The sequence below is a fragment of the Ixodes scapularis genome, unplaced genomic scaffold (assembly GCF_016920785.2).
Source record: "Ixodes scapularis isolate PalLabHiFi unplaced genomic scaffold, ASM1692078v2 PGA_scaffold13__105_contigs__length_92229423, whole genome shotgun sequence".
Lineage (NCBI taxonomy): Eukaryota > Metazoa > Arthropoda > Arachnida > Ixodida > Ixodidae > Ixodes > Ixodes scapularis.
The window spans coordinates 74,660,940-74,675,970 of NW_024609839.1; the positions used below are offsets into that span (position 1 = coordinate 74,660,940).

The window sequence follows — 15,031 nt, forward strand, 5'->3', positions numbered from 1 at the left end:
ATATTAGTATATTCTTTGGGTTGAAATATGAGCTTAGTTGACTAGATATTAGGTGAACTGCCGAATAAAAGTCTATTTGACAGACAGAGAGATACTACTTAAACTTAGCCAAATGGTTCTAGCCGGCAGCACGGAGACAAACTGAAGAGAGTCTTCATTGGAGTTCACTGAACGGAGAAAAGAAGTATTTTTTTTTTTTTGTGGTTGGTCAATTTGAGCGATGTAGACATATATTGCTGCTGGCTTTGACGGGGGTATAATATAAATATTGGAGGCGCGATAGATCAAAATGCCGTGACAGCTTCTAACGTTGCGAGACGCGTCCCCCACCTTTTGAAAACAGATAATTTCCCTCATTCATCATTTGCAGCGAGCAGGTGTTCCTGAATCAAGTAATTTCGAAATCAGCCCAACTCCTTCAGAGTGGTCCAGAGGCTTTTTCGATGAAAAGCAGCCAAGATGAATAGCCAACGCACCGACCAGCGTGGGTGGCTCAAACTTGAAGCTAATCGAACACAACCAAACTCAACAAAAGCACCTATCGAACCTTCCCATTCACTTGACTGCGACATTGGTGCTCCCTCCAGTGAAATGCCTCGTCTGTCGTCCTCAGTCCACTGTTCTACATCCTTATAAAGAAACCCTTTATCAGTTACCAAGTAGTCGTCACTTTGAATCTGTTTCGAGACAGACAAGAAATCAAAACGTTTTTCCGTGGTTCCTCCCCCTCCAAGAAATGGAAAGCACGTAACAGTGTTGTGGAGTAAACGGACTTTCAAACACGTGATGGAAGGAAACAATCTACTGAGGCTTCACCACACTGATTAACACTCAGGCGGACCTTCGTGAAATTACACTGTACGCCATCGCGCCGACAACAACTGTCCGCGAAAGCCATCAGAGACGCGGAGGGGCGCGGAGCGACCTGGACCGGCTGGTTCCCGGTTTTCCCGCTTGGCGGCGTCCGTTTTGCTGGAGTCGCGAATTCAGGTTTCGCCCGAATGTCTGGCAGCATTTTGTCTGTGGTAGAGGGATACGTCTCGCAGCCTTTCCTTCCGCAGCAACGAGCGGACGTAGTTCGCGTGAAACGACGAGTCAACCATTACAGCCTTTTGGGACTAGGTTTAGCCTATACGGAGAGTAAATGCACACCTCGGTACCTGCGTGCAACTGGTTGTCTAATATGGTGTTTGGTAGTTACGTCGAACCAGGCAATCTGCAATGATAATGATCGCGACGACATTAACTACTGCCACTAAATAAGCTACGCTTCAGAGTAACGACCTTTGGCCATATTGTGGCTCAAAATCATGGTTGCCAGTTATCTGGAGCTTTATCTGAAATCACAAGCAAAGCATTTCCGTCCTCCACAAGTTATTAAACAGTTCGCGACAGAGAAAATCAATATTACACGAGTTTCCTAATACCGAATCTACTGAGGAAATCGCACCTTTGAATCATGACGATCGGCAGTTGCGTCTGCTCTGCACAAGCACCAAAATGGCGGCCCCCACAACAACGTCGGGGAACAGAGTGCCAATACTCTAAGCGCAGCTCATTTAGTAACTCTAACAATAACAATGATATTTATTTACGAGGAAAATGTTACCCCGGGTGGTTTGCGAGGCTAGAACAGAAAAGCGGGAATCCATGCGTTTACTAACCAAGCACCCAAAAGAGGGGGGGGGGGGGGGGGGGGGGGGGGGGGTATATATTAGTATTTTGATCGATCGATCAAATTGTTATGCGCAGAATTGCAGCATCTTTTCGAAGCGTCGCCAATCCGCTACCTTTTGCCTTTTTTTTTTTTTTTTTTTACGAGATGAAGAGGGCACAGATTACCGTTATTAGATTAGCTCATAGACGCTGCATGCTCGAGCGGCCCTCACTCACCACGACTCGCCTGCCGTCACTCGACGCGCCGGACGGTTGCTTTGGCAACTGCAGTGTATTCTATGGGATGCGTACGTTTCGAAGCACGGCGTCGAGATGGCGTTTCAGCTCTGCTTTATGGAACGCACAGTTATGAAACGAAAATCTAGATGGCGCTTCGAACGACGGCAGACGGATTGACGTGAGTGAGGGGGGTACCCCCTACTGCGGGAGTTCCACAGCTAAGGTAATCTAGTAACGCTGGCACAGACGCAAAGACTGAGGCCGGTGAACATCGTGTGGCGTGACTCAGCGCGTTGACACGCAACGCGTGCGAACACGCGTTGTTCATGGGCGGTGCTGGTTTTTGGCAAGATGCCAACTGTGCAGCCCTCCGCGTTCCTCCGGAGGCACGCTTCAAGGCCTGTACAAGCAGGGTACTACAAAAGTCGTGACGCGACACGACTCCGTCAAAAATCGTGCAAATTGAAGCGTCCGGCTGTCCGATGTCTGTCTGGACTCCGGCCAAGCGAACATCACGATTTTCCTCCTCTCCTCCTCCGCTTTTCGGTGACCTCGTCAGACTCGACGTCACAAACCACCTGCCAATGTTGTCCATTTGTTCTGCCGGGCCCTCGAATCCTTGGTCGTGTTCCAAAATTTACTCAATCTTACACCAGGGTAAGGGTTTTGTACCTTTCCGCTCGAAAACCTACCCGCGTCCAGCTTCGCTCTATCTGTGTAATCACGAGACACGACGACCCGCCGGAGTAGCTCGGATCTGTTTGGGTAAGATGTCGAACACAGCCTTTTCGTTTTCCGTTCTTCGGGACCTGAAGAGCAGCGGAGGCTTTGAGCGCTTGACTGACAGCCAACACAGCTTGTGAGTGGCTGTCCGGACTCACGTGATGAGCATGTTGAAGGCCCCCGTGAAAAACACAGGCGACCTTTTGACAAAAAAAAAAAAAAAAAAAAAAAAACCTTTCCCCCCGGCAAAAAAAAAAAAAAATGGTTGGAAGCGAAGCGCCGCACGATTTATGACGCAGTCGTATCTTCCTTTTTCTTCTTTACTAAGCTATATATAAAAAAAAAAGATCGGATATGTTGGCCATCTTGAAGGCGTGGCCGGCTACCCCATGTTCAGTTAATCGTTAAAAAAAGAATGTTAGAACATCCCACATGACCCCGCATACACACACGCCCTTCCCCCACCACCCCCCTGCCCCAAGCGTTTTCCCGTATCTCCTCACGATTTTTGTAGTGTCCTGTGTGGAAAGGTTTTCAGACGCCAGCTGAGCTTACTTCCGATGGCGCTGCTGTCGGTACGGTGCATGCGCAGATGCTTCACTTCAAGCGAACTCCGCTTACGTTTCCCATCGCGCCAAATCATCCATGTCTTTTCTTTTTTGTGTGTGTGTGGTAACGCATAAAAAAAGCACACCGACAAAATAACCTGTGAGTCGTAAATCTCAATAACTGCGTGGTTCGTGTCATCCGATGCATAGACCAGGAAAAGAGCGCGACCGCCTATGGAAGTGGTGCACGATGTTGTTGCAAGGCATTGACGTTTTGTCGTGTGGAACGACCCATGCCGCCTGAGTTTTCTTCTTTGTCCGCCCCGAAGGCCTTGCCCATTGTCCGTACCCAAACCGAATTCAACCACACCACAGAAGATGCCCCCGAGACAGACGTCTTCGTGAATCTAAGAACGGCTGATATGCCTTCCAAGCTGGGTTACAGCATCCATTCTTCCAAGCGCATTTATCATGTTTCCAAGGAGTGTTACGCCCCGAAACTGCCGATACAAAATGCACGGTACGCCTTCGAGTGCTCACTTAAAAAAGTAGTTGAGAAATCTAATTTCCTCGCCTCTGATTTCGTGTTCTTCAGGACGCAGCAGTTCATCATGGTCAGCTCCATGTACTGCCAGCTGCTGGTCGTCATCTGTGTGGTGTTCTTCACGTCAGAGGTTGTCACCTTCAGAGTACCGCTCTACTACTTCGAGGTGAGGATATCCGGTGCTTGGGTACAGAAGTTATTCCCACTATACCGTCTTATATTTCTGCAATGGTACAAAACTCTGGTCTCAAGTGTACAACAATATGTGAGGCAAGATGGTATAAAGTGCATCGACCTTACTCGAGGCCATTGCACGAATCGAAGCGACCGATACGGTGCTCGCGGTTACACAGCATCTTTTGTTATCTTTTCCAATGGCGATTTACTTCACCGCTCATGCTCTGCATGATACCTATCCGAAAAGTCCTTGACAAATAACTTCGTCTTTCTAACCGACGTTGAATAAATTCTGTTTTCGCAACCTCTGGCACTACAATTTGACAGAAAGATGCGGCTAAATAATGCGTTCTTTTTTTTTTTTCCTCCTTTTTGTGTTCATATAGCAAAGGAAACATTAGCTTCGATCAATATTTACTACTGCAAGAATCTAAATTTTCTATAATTCACTATGAAATTATAATTTTTTTCTACTGGACTACAGGTGAAAAAGCGTTCCCGTGGGCCACTGGGCCTTTTTGTTGGACGAGAGCTAATTCACAATTATTTTCTTCACCTTCTTTGTTGCCTCTGTTAAATCAAACATCCTTTACCCGTACAAAAAAAAATGCTTAACTGCACTCTGAGTCAGAAATGTTTTGTTCCTTAGTTGTAACTTTAGATTGATGCACGTTTGCTCTGAATATTTTTACAAAAACACACCACGCAGCCTAACTTCCTTGCTAAATTACAGTGTCAGGTCATGCGAAACTGATTTTCGATATTTATTTTAACTGGATTCTATCTGTTGAGCCCTCGCTGTGGATAGAGTCATTGTACACCTGCAGCACCCGCTTTAACACCTTTCGTGCACGTTCCCGCAGGGCTTCTACATGTACATGTACAGCGTGAGCCTGCTGTTCCTGCTCTACGTGTACATCTATCTGCTGCGACGCTCGAGCAGTAACGGGCCCGGTGCCTACAGGAGCCCCAAGAAGATCATCCTGGAGAACCTACGTCGGATAAGCGACAAGGCGCAGGGCCCGCCCAAGGGCCTCGACGGCGACGGACCTCTGCCGCCGAGGCTCAAGAAGCAGCGCATCTCCGAGAACGACCGCAGCCACGGCAGCCTGTTTCTCAGGATCGGTGCCATAGGTAAGACACGTCATTTCGCAACGAGGTCGCTTTCAACGTTACTAGATTACCTCAGTTGTAGAACTCCCGCGGAGATCTCCCGTCACTTTCTTTGGTCCGCCACCCGTCGTCTTATGCGCCATCTAGATTTTCGTTTAAAAACTCTGTGTTTCATAGTGTACGCTGAAACGCCATCTAGACGCTGTGCTTCGAAACGTACTTAGTCAATAGGAAATACTGAAGTTACCGTAGCAGCCGTCCGCCAAAAACGTTGGCGCGTCAAACGACGGGAGGCGAGCCGTGACTGCTTGTTCTGCAACTGAGCTAATCTAGCAACGTTGGTCACTTCGGAAAATGCAATGGCTTGCAGATGGCGTCATCGCACCATGCTGGTGGTCACTTCTACTTCTTGCCGAGAAAAAACAAAATTCGGTGGTGCAAAATGTAGTTGCAAAATGTACGTGCTTAGCAGCAAGGTCACCACAAAATGGCACACGTAAGATGCGAGAAATGGAGCTCCTGCTCAGCGTCCTCTGTGAAATAGAGCGTGCGTTCATAAAGGGCATATTTACGTGATGTTAATCCGCCATCTTATTGTTCGATGTCAGTGTGATTTGACTCAAGATTCTGTGCACTACACTACGCATTTAAGGGTGCCACGTGAATCTTTGAAATGGTAACCCTCGGCGCACGCCAGAAAGCTGATAACTACAATAGGGGGATCGGTGGCCGAGTGGGATAGCGCACACCAGCTCGGAGCACGTGAAGCGAAAGCTCGTGCTGCAGAACCCAGGGATCGTGGGCTCAATCCCCAGCCCATTGCCCGTTTCGATCTGGATGAGCATCGTACCGGCGTGCGGTCGTGTATCACTACTGCGTGGTGCACGTTAAAGACCCCAGGATAGCGGTTGTACCGTACTGGCTAAATTGCTCATCTACAGCTGAGATACCAGACGCCCACTGAGTCAGACTAACTTCCGGCTGTATTTATTTAGCCTATTAATACACACAACAATTTGCTTTGATAACAACAATATGGTGGATGAAATCAAATTACGTTAGCGAATACGTCCTATACAGTACATACGTATGTTGGCAATGTTTAAGAGCGCCAGATGCGTCAAGCCCAGACCGGTATCCCCTTAAGGCTTACGCCAACATCGATATCTTTTGATGCGTTAGCATTAGAACGCTCGTTTTGACGAAAGCCCGGCAAGTCTTTCGTTCGACAGTGCCGGGGAGAGAGGGAGAAGGAAGGGGAGAGGGTGACGCACGCGACGCTCCCATTGGTCCGAAGCGCTGACGTCACCACGCGTCAACATATTCCTCCCTCCCGACGCTGACAAACTGACAGACACCGCCAGGTTTTCGTGAAAACGAGCCCTTTCGTTTTCGCCAAAGTAGCGTCGCACAGGCACAGCTGGCGCGGAGCCAGAGAGGAGGAGGCGCCGCGCAACACTTGCTATAACTAAGCCGTAGCGCTGGATGAGATGGCGTCATCAAAGAAGCCAACGCTGGACACAGATTGGAAACTAGTGTTGCGTTGCTCGGTTTCGAGTCAATTTTGAATTTAATGTTGACGCAATCGTCGTGAGCAATCTGTGCCCAGCATTGGCCTCTTCTGATGACACCATCGCGTTCATCACTACGGCTTTGTTATCTAGGAACTGTTGCGCCGCGGCGCGTTGGAATGCGGGGGTGCTCAGTTGCCGCTCCGTCGTCGCCGGTTGTTCTTCGCTCTGGGTTTCCGTATCGGTGCGTGGGCTGTGATGTGTGTGTGTAGTTAAAACAATGGATGCGGTCCCCCTCACGAGTGATATGAATGCGGTTCCTTCCACGAGTAGTATGGTGTGGTTCTTCCCACGAGTGTTATGGATGACCAATACCCAAGGGCGTTGACGTACTCTGACAAGCAGAGTACAGGAAACGGGTGACAAAAAGCCTTTCCACTCTCGTGAAGAAGGAAGACCAGGGGAGCTGAACTCGATACGCTGTGTGATTCTTCTTCGTCGTCGTCTGTTTTTCGTGGTGTTTCCTACGGTGAATTCCCACCAACGCGTCCAACTATCCATTCTTCTATTATAGCTGGAAAGGTTGCCGCCATCTACGAGCGATGGTGGAAACCATACTGGTTGTGTGCTTGCCGCCGTCGCTTATAGATGGCGGTAGCTGTCCAGGCAGGTTTGTGTCGACATACCGGACATGATCCCGGGGAACCTAGCCCTCAACAGCTCCGCTGTAAAAAAGGCTGGTTCTTCACGAGAGTAGAAAGGCTGGGCGTTTTTTTTTTTTTAATTTATAGTGATAACTTAGTTTGCGGGACCTAAAAAAGCACAAGCTACACTCACGGGCGGCCGATTCTCTATTCAAAATCTATTAATCAGAGATCGTGACACACCCCTCTTTCTGCGCCATGGAGCAGACAACGGGGGGCGCCGTCCAGACGGTGTTTTCAAACAATAATTGCTGTATTACGTCTTCTACGCCGAAAGATTTGACGTTTTTGTCAAAATATGATGCACGACGTGGAGTCCGTGAAAGAAACGAGGACTTAAAACAATATTTTTTCGAGGCATAAACGGAACTATAGAAAACCTATGCCTTTGACTTGTCGAATAGCGCGTTGAAACAGTAAATTGTTTACCTCCATTGTCTCCGTGTGTTTGTGAGAGGGGCTGGGCTAGGAAAAAATATTAGTGTTCGCCTCTTTTTAAGTTACTGAAAAATGGTTTTGAGACCAGCTGAGAAAATTTTTTAATGGTTTACTTTATCAACCTCGTTTGACTATAGTATTGACTTAGACACGGTGTTTCTTTTGCCAGCCTTTGGCCTCGGGACGATGGTTTACAACGGCCTGGAGTTCGGGTCGTTCTTCGAAATTCCCTCGACGTCGCCGTGCTACAGCGTGCTCCTGGGCATCAATCCCGTGCTCCAGATGGCCTTCACCTTCGCTCAGATGTACTTCATCTTCATGAACGCCCGGGTAAGCTGGAATAACTCCCCGTTGCAAACCCATGCCGATGCAGATAGAGTTTGACAAAGGCTTCAGGCTGTTTGAGAGGACTCATGGATATAATACGCAAGGGTATACTGTCGAAGCCGGTTATAACGAACTCGGTTATAACGAAATAGCGGCTACAGCGAAGTGATCCCGATTTCCCATTCCATTTTGCACTTCGTTAACCGAAGTCGGTTATAACGAAATAACGGATGTAGCGAAGTGATTTCCGATTGCCGTTTCTCGAGTCTCGACATACACGTAGCCTGCTCTACTGTGATCACACTTTTAACATGTTTAACGTACATAATTGGACATATTTTTGTTGTTGTTGTTCTGGTTCCAGTGTTGATTTTCTACTGTTACTTCAGTTACTGCCTAACTAAGTCCCCCCCTACCCCCCCCCCCCCCCCAGATATTTTGTACTGTTAAAGAAAACAATACGGGGAAATAGGACATGGTCGAGCTTATTTTAATCTGAAATTATTTATGCATATGTATAGCTACTGTCACTCTTCACTGCATAAAAGATCGCGTGGTTCGAAAGTTCGAAAGATCGCGTGGTTCGATGGTTCAAAAATTTAAAGCTATGTTTTTTCGGCCTAAATAACTGTGCCATTGGTAAAAAAATATAAAAATAAATAAACATAACTATAAATGAAAAAAAAAACTATCAAGAACCCGTTGGAAGTGTTGTATTCTTGCATATTCAGAGACCCAGAACTACGAAACAAGTTTCTCCTACCAAAATGTGTACAGGCTAAAAGAAACACGTCCCAAGAACGTAAAATAAAATTTAAAAAAAAAAAATTATGACGTGCTGAACTTGAACAATTTTAGAAATCTTCCCCCATGAGCTAATTTATTCCTCAACATGAAAAAAACAATAAATACACTATTTTGTATTGTGCAGATGGTAATGATATGAACTGTCTGTGCTGTTAATTTAAATGCGATACCTCAAACAATTTAGACGAAAAAAATTACCAAGTTAGGGCACAATTGCCCTTAGATACATGTGTGGATATTTCTTCGAAACTCGTTTTGAACAACAATAATCATATCTTAAGACGACACTTACCTAGGCTATACATAGATCATTCTTAAAAAGTTTAACATCTCTACCATAAGTAGCTTCGGCTATAGCGCACTTCAAATATGGCACAAACGACAATTGTCAAAAACCCGTCGTCCCTCCTCGCTCCTTTGGGAACTTATTTCTTTAAAACCAAGCATGCGAGATGATTGAAATAAACGGCATTGTCTTTCGCAAGGAATGCGGCATTGCATACAGAAATGCGAGAGAAAAAAAAATTACGAATGTACCTCACTGCTTGAATCCAAATGAAACCGCCTGCCCGTCTTTCGAAGTTCTACGAACCTCGAACTTTTACTCTAAAAGGTCGAAGTTCGTCGAACTTTTGACTTTTCAGGAATCGAAAGTTCGACAATTTTCGAATTCTCTAGATTAATAAGGTCGAAAGTTCGAAATTTATCGATTTTTCTTACCGTAACAAGTTCGAAAGGCTTCGAACTTTTTAGTGCAAGAAGTTCGAAAGTTCGAAAATCATCAAATATTTTAGTATATGCAGGTCGAAAGTTCTACAACCATGGAATTTTGCAACGTAATAAGTTCGAAATTTCGAAAAGCGTCGAACTTCTTAGTTTAACAAGTTCGAAAATTCGACTTCCATCGAATTTCTCGATGTGGAAAGTTCCAAAATTCGAAATCTTTCAAACCTTTTGAACCGCTTGATTCGATCATCGAACCTTCGGTTCGAAAGACGTTCGCGGCATCCCTAAGACGAACTAAGGGAGCGGAAGAAGGACATTTATGCTTTCACATTCACAACTCATAAAGAGTGCTTAGGTGTCCTCGGATTTTTTGTTTCTTGTCTATCTCCCGTTTTGTCTCCCGCCTGTTAGATTATGCCGAAGATATTTCTACGTTAATAATAGTAATACACACCTTATCACCTGCTATACACATACCTTTTCCACAAGGGCGCCGCCATCTTGCATGTCGTCACTTCTGGTATGGGCGAAAACAGTTTTGTCATGCCAATAAAATACATTTAGGATATAAGCGTAAACGTCACCTCTTCTCGCGTAGCCTCCCCTCTTTTCTTTCTTTTCTACTTGAAAGATTTTTTTTAATCGTTTATGCCGGATATACCAGCTGCCTGGGGGCGAGAATAAACGAAAAAATGTCTATATGTAGCGTGTCTGTCAGCGCCAATATCATATTAGGGAGTTAGTAGATCGGTTTCTCTTTCCGCTCCACTCCGAGCCTGCCCAACTGCGCGTGCGGAGCTACGCTCAACCTTAGAGCGGTCGCGCATGCGCAGTGGCGATTGTGCCGCTCCGTAGACCGGAGCAGGCACACGAAAGCGCTCTACTAAAACTCGCTAATATTATTGGTCAACGAAGCGCGAAAGACCACTGTGATCACAGGATTACGCGGACATATCGCACACGAAGAATAGAACGATTGTTTGATCGAGAAGAAAGTGTGCTGGGTTTTGCTCATCGAAAGCGTACTTCGTCAAGTCAAACTTCAGGTGTCGTTTTTGCGATAGCCTTGATTAAAGACTTATGGCATGGCCTTGGTTGTTTCAGCTGAACATCCACAAGTTCAAAGTGGTGGCTCGATTCGGCCTCATGCACGTGGTAGCCACGAACATCTGCGTCTGGATTCGCACACTTGGCAAAGAAACACTGCAAGAGATCAACGAGCACCATCTCAAGAACGGTCGCGGAAGCACTCTGGAGGAACTCATCTTGCCGTTCAGAGGTGGGCAAGCGGTATTACCTAAAACGAGCGTGCCATGTTTCACTCCGTGTCTCTGTTTTCTCCACGTAGTGCAGAGAAGCCCGCTGTCGCCGGAAAACGTGACGCGAAACTTCACTAACCCGTGCGAGAAGCAGGACATCATGGGCACCATTGTGTCTGACTCGTCGCCTTTCCTGTACCCGTTCATCGTCGAGTACAGCCTCATCAGTGCCGCGGTGTTGTACGTCATGTGGAAGAACATCGGGAAAGATCCAGTCTACCACGTTGAGAACAGCCACGACGACGGCATCTCCCGGACATCGAGCCTTCAAGCGGGTTCCAAAGTCAACTGCACGGGTTCCAGCAAAGGCCTTTTCTTTGGCCTTCTTGTCCTGGTATGCTCGACCATCTGCCTCATCGTGTTCTTCGTCCTGATTCAACACCAGCGTTACAGCATGCTTGCTATCTACCTGTCAGACTTATCTCACTGTGGAATCAAGGTCTTGACCATAGGAGCCATCACGGTTGGGTTCTTCAGAATCAGGTCACTTCGGTTCCATCCGGACAGGAAAGACCATCTGCGAAGCATCTTGCTCAGCGTTGCCGCGTTCGGGCTCTACGTATACGCCATGTTCGGCATCATAGCCGGCAGCTTGCTGCCAAAGGACCACATCCCCAACCTCCTGGTGATGGTGACCAGCATCCTCACCATCGTTCAAGTTACCATGCAGTCACTCTTCATCGCAGACATCACCTGCCGAATGACGCACCTGCCGGAGCACGACCACAACAAGCCCGGACGCCAAGTCATCACTTTCTTGCTCATCGGGAACCTCACTCTGTGGATCATCTACACCTTCGAGAAGCAGAAAGTGGAAGCCAGCCCCGTGCAACTGGGATTCTACGGATTCATGGCATGGACCGTCATCATACGGGCGTCGCTGCCGCTAAGCATTTTCTACAGGTTCCATTCTTCGGTGACGTTTGCGGAAGTTTGGAAGAACTCTTACAGAAACATGGCCAACTGAGGAACTTCTGCTGCGAAGAGAGAGTGGGTCGTGAACATCGTACCAAAGGAATATAACTGAAATACTCGACATTAGACGATCGGAGCGGCTCTACGTCTTCATGACACAGTGCCAGGATCATCTCAGGGCACGATGCCAAGACTGTGCTTGTCGCATTGACCGTGCGATTCAGCGGATGACTCGTGAGAATCCACAGTGGCGCATACTCCCTGGCCAGAACAACCGCCCTGGGACGTCCAGAAGACATCAATGGAATATTTTCTTACGGCTCTCCGCAGGGGCATTTGTTCTGTTCTGTTTGGGGATGGACAGAAAGCGCTAACTTGCGTATGTACAAAACGGATCGTCTGCAGCAGGACCCTCCCAACACCGAGCAGGAAGTGACTAACCCCCCTGTAACACGGGAACCTCAATTGTCGTGTCGTCAAATGACAGTTTATCATCTATAGACAATCGATCAGTTCGCGCTCCAGAATCATTGTGTATCATCTGATTTGTCTCGGTTCAGTTCTTCTGAGAAAGTCATTCAGCTAAATGCCACCTGAGCTCTTTTGTATCAGGGGTATACAAGACGCCAAAACATCAAACCTCTCAAGAGGACCATTTCATCAGATATAAAGTGATTACATTCTAGTTATCAGTTATAACGTCAAACTTGCCAAAGTTCTAACTGTTGGAAGTTCCCCGCATAGATATCATCTGAATAGCGATAAAATAAAAGCGGGAACGCATGGTTTTGTAAATCATGGTGTAATTTAAGTAGCGTTTGTGGTGACTGATACGTGATGTGATGTGGTAGTGTATTTTTATCAGATATGCATTTTCACCTGGAAAAAAAATGTACGAATCGGATGTGCGATTACCCGCTCAAATTACTAAAATAAATTAACAGTAAAAAAAAAAAAACGCAAATAAGTGGACACCGATGCTAGATAATCAGAAGGTTCTGAATTCGATAAGATTAGCCGTAAAAATAGGGTGCTGCACTTCGTTCCATCATGAGTATAAGAGCGCAGTCAAAGGCTAACACGCAAACACGGACGCGTATACCAAAAGCTCCGCTCAGCCCTAAGCTGAGACTACGGTGGAAAGTATGCGAGCGCGTTAGACCAGTCATACGTCGATACTTGACCACGTGATCACACTCTCGCCCACATGGGTGAGCTGGGGCAGGTGATGAAAGGGAGGCGGCTGAGTGGTCCGGCGAGAGCGTAGCTCCCACCACAGTCTCAGCTTGGGGGTGAACGGAGTATGCACGTTTCCACTGTTTACGAAAATCACAGTCCCCACGTGCTAAAGCACAGTCCAGCCAGCCAGGAAGTGTGCCTGCATAACACAAACAGCAATGAACGGGCCCTAATACGCTTTTACGGTGTATATGTCACGGCATGTTCACTGAGATAGATTAGATGATAGAACACGCAGAGACAAATGCTGCTGTTGTGTTGTTGTAGGCGATGTAGATGGGAAAGTAAATATAGGCAATCGTGGTGTAGGCTCATAGGCCCGTCTGTCACTGCCCCCAACAGACACGTGATGAAGGCCGTAACTTGGCGCTTTTCGCGCTTCTAGATTGGCCCTATCTAGTCCTAGCCTCGGATTCGCTTTTTATCTTCCTTGTGTTATTCTTCATTGCTGTTGAAGGTATGGACAGGAGTGCGTGTTTTTGGAAAGCTCTTTACATGCACGAGTGATCGTGCAGACGATCACTCGTGCACTCGCGTGTTTGCTCTCGCACCCGCGTTTTTGCCAGCGCTGGAGTCCACCTGTGTGATGAGCATTTATGCTCATCACCCCGATGCCCCCCGTAGTCTACGCCTATAGGCGTAGACTACGGAGGGGGGGGGGGGGGGGGGGGGAACCATCGGGGCTCGTGCCCCCCCCCCCCCCCCCCCCTCTGGTGACATCTGAAGGGGGGGCCATGATCCTTACCGAGACGCTGTTTACGTGCTATGTAACGAGCTTCTAGTAGTGGCATGTAAACAAAATAACGCACACAGCGACGGACAGATGGCGATATACATACGCTGTAAAATGTACCCCCTAGACTAAACTACTGATAATTGCCGGTGTAAAAAATTTGCGCGGAAAAGCACCCCCCCCCCCCCCCCCGGAAAACTTCTCAGCCTGCCCTGCCCCCCCCCCCCCCCCCCCCCCCGGGAAAATGGAAAGTCTACGCCGCTGATGATGAGTGTAACCGTGTAACCTAGTTGTGCGATCATGCATCTGCCAGTGTGCTCAGTTTAGTCGTCTAAAACCTTTTCTTCGGCCCGTGCGTCGGTGCGTCTTCGAGCTCCAGCCAAGCGAAAGCTTCCAACAGGTTTGTGGTCATTTCCCTCGCAACAAATTCTTTCCGTGTTGTGGTCTCTTCGTGTCGTCTTATGACCCGGTCCTACTTGCAAGCAAAACACGTAAATTTGTCAGCTGAAGATAGAATGGTCTCGCACCTTGCGGTTCACTTCAGCTGTGTGGCAACGAACTATCTCCCAATTAGCTTACCGGCCTAGTGGGACCCAAGTATACTCGCTCGCAACGATGACCAAGAAGCTTCTTTGTCGCCGCGTAGTTTCAAGAATAAAAGCGGACGTTTTCTTTCAATCTCTCCTTCGCAAAACTTGATGGCGAAGATGTGAGGATCGCATTGTCGGCGTTGTCAGCAGTACGATCCCCAGGGTTTCGTCTCCAAGTTTAGCGACCCCCGCGGTGATTTAGATGCGGTTCATGCCAGTGGACACGAGCATTGCGTGAGCGTTCGATTTCGGCTCGTGACAAGCAATGCCTCGACATGCATTAAAATAGTGCCAATTCGACGTGTTTTTTTTTTTTTTATAGTCCCCGATTTGTTTGAAAATTCGCTAAACACACAAACATCGTTGAAATAGTAACCCAACTATTAGGCCAACATTTATCCTGTTCGCAAAGCTATTGAATTTGCAATTTCGATCCTCACCGTGTTTTATTTTTTTACAGAGCGACAGTCTCTACTGACAAGAATGGAAAAGTGACTTCAGGGGAAGGCAGGAGTCCACCCTCTAAACTGTAGCTAGTGCTACCAAGAATAGGGATGTTGATGAGGACAAGGAAGAACGTAATTTTTTTTTTTAATATTATGCAGTAAACTTTTTTTTTATATTATGCAATAAACCGTTTCTTTTTAATTTGATACAATAAAACTTGGTGAGGGCTGTTTTCTAGTTCTTTCCAAATTTATTTTTTGTATTAATGAAAAGT

General features: G+C 47.1%; 1 protein-coding gene across 3 annotated transcripts in view; it reads left to right on the forward strand.

Annotated features, from left to right (window-relative positions):
• The window catches only part of LOC8034161 (proton channel OtopLc), a 28,505-nt gene extending 15,799 nt beyond the window's left edge, over positions 1-12,706 (forward strand). For 2 of the 3 annotated variants that reach the window (XM_029970568.4, XM_029970576.4), the window contains exons 2-5: positions 3,763-3,877; positions 4,752-5,022; positions 7,824-7,984; positions 10,619-12,706. In XM_029970568.4, coding sequence (XP_029826428.1) covers positions 3,763-3,877; positions 4,752-5,022; positions 7,824-7,984; positions 10,619-11,800 — 1,729 coding nt within the window. In that variant the 3' untranslated portion in view covers positions 11,801-12,706. The remainder of the gene's footprint in view (positions 1-3,762; positions 3,878-4,751; positions 5,023-7,823; positions 7,985-10,618) is intronic. The other variant, XM_029970585.4, reaches the window with a different exon arrangement.
• Positions 12,707-15,031: the final 2,325 nt, after the last annotated feature.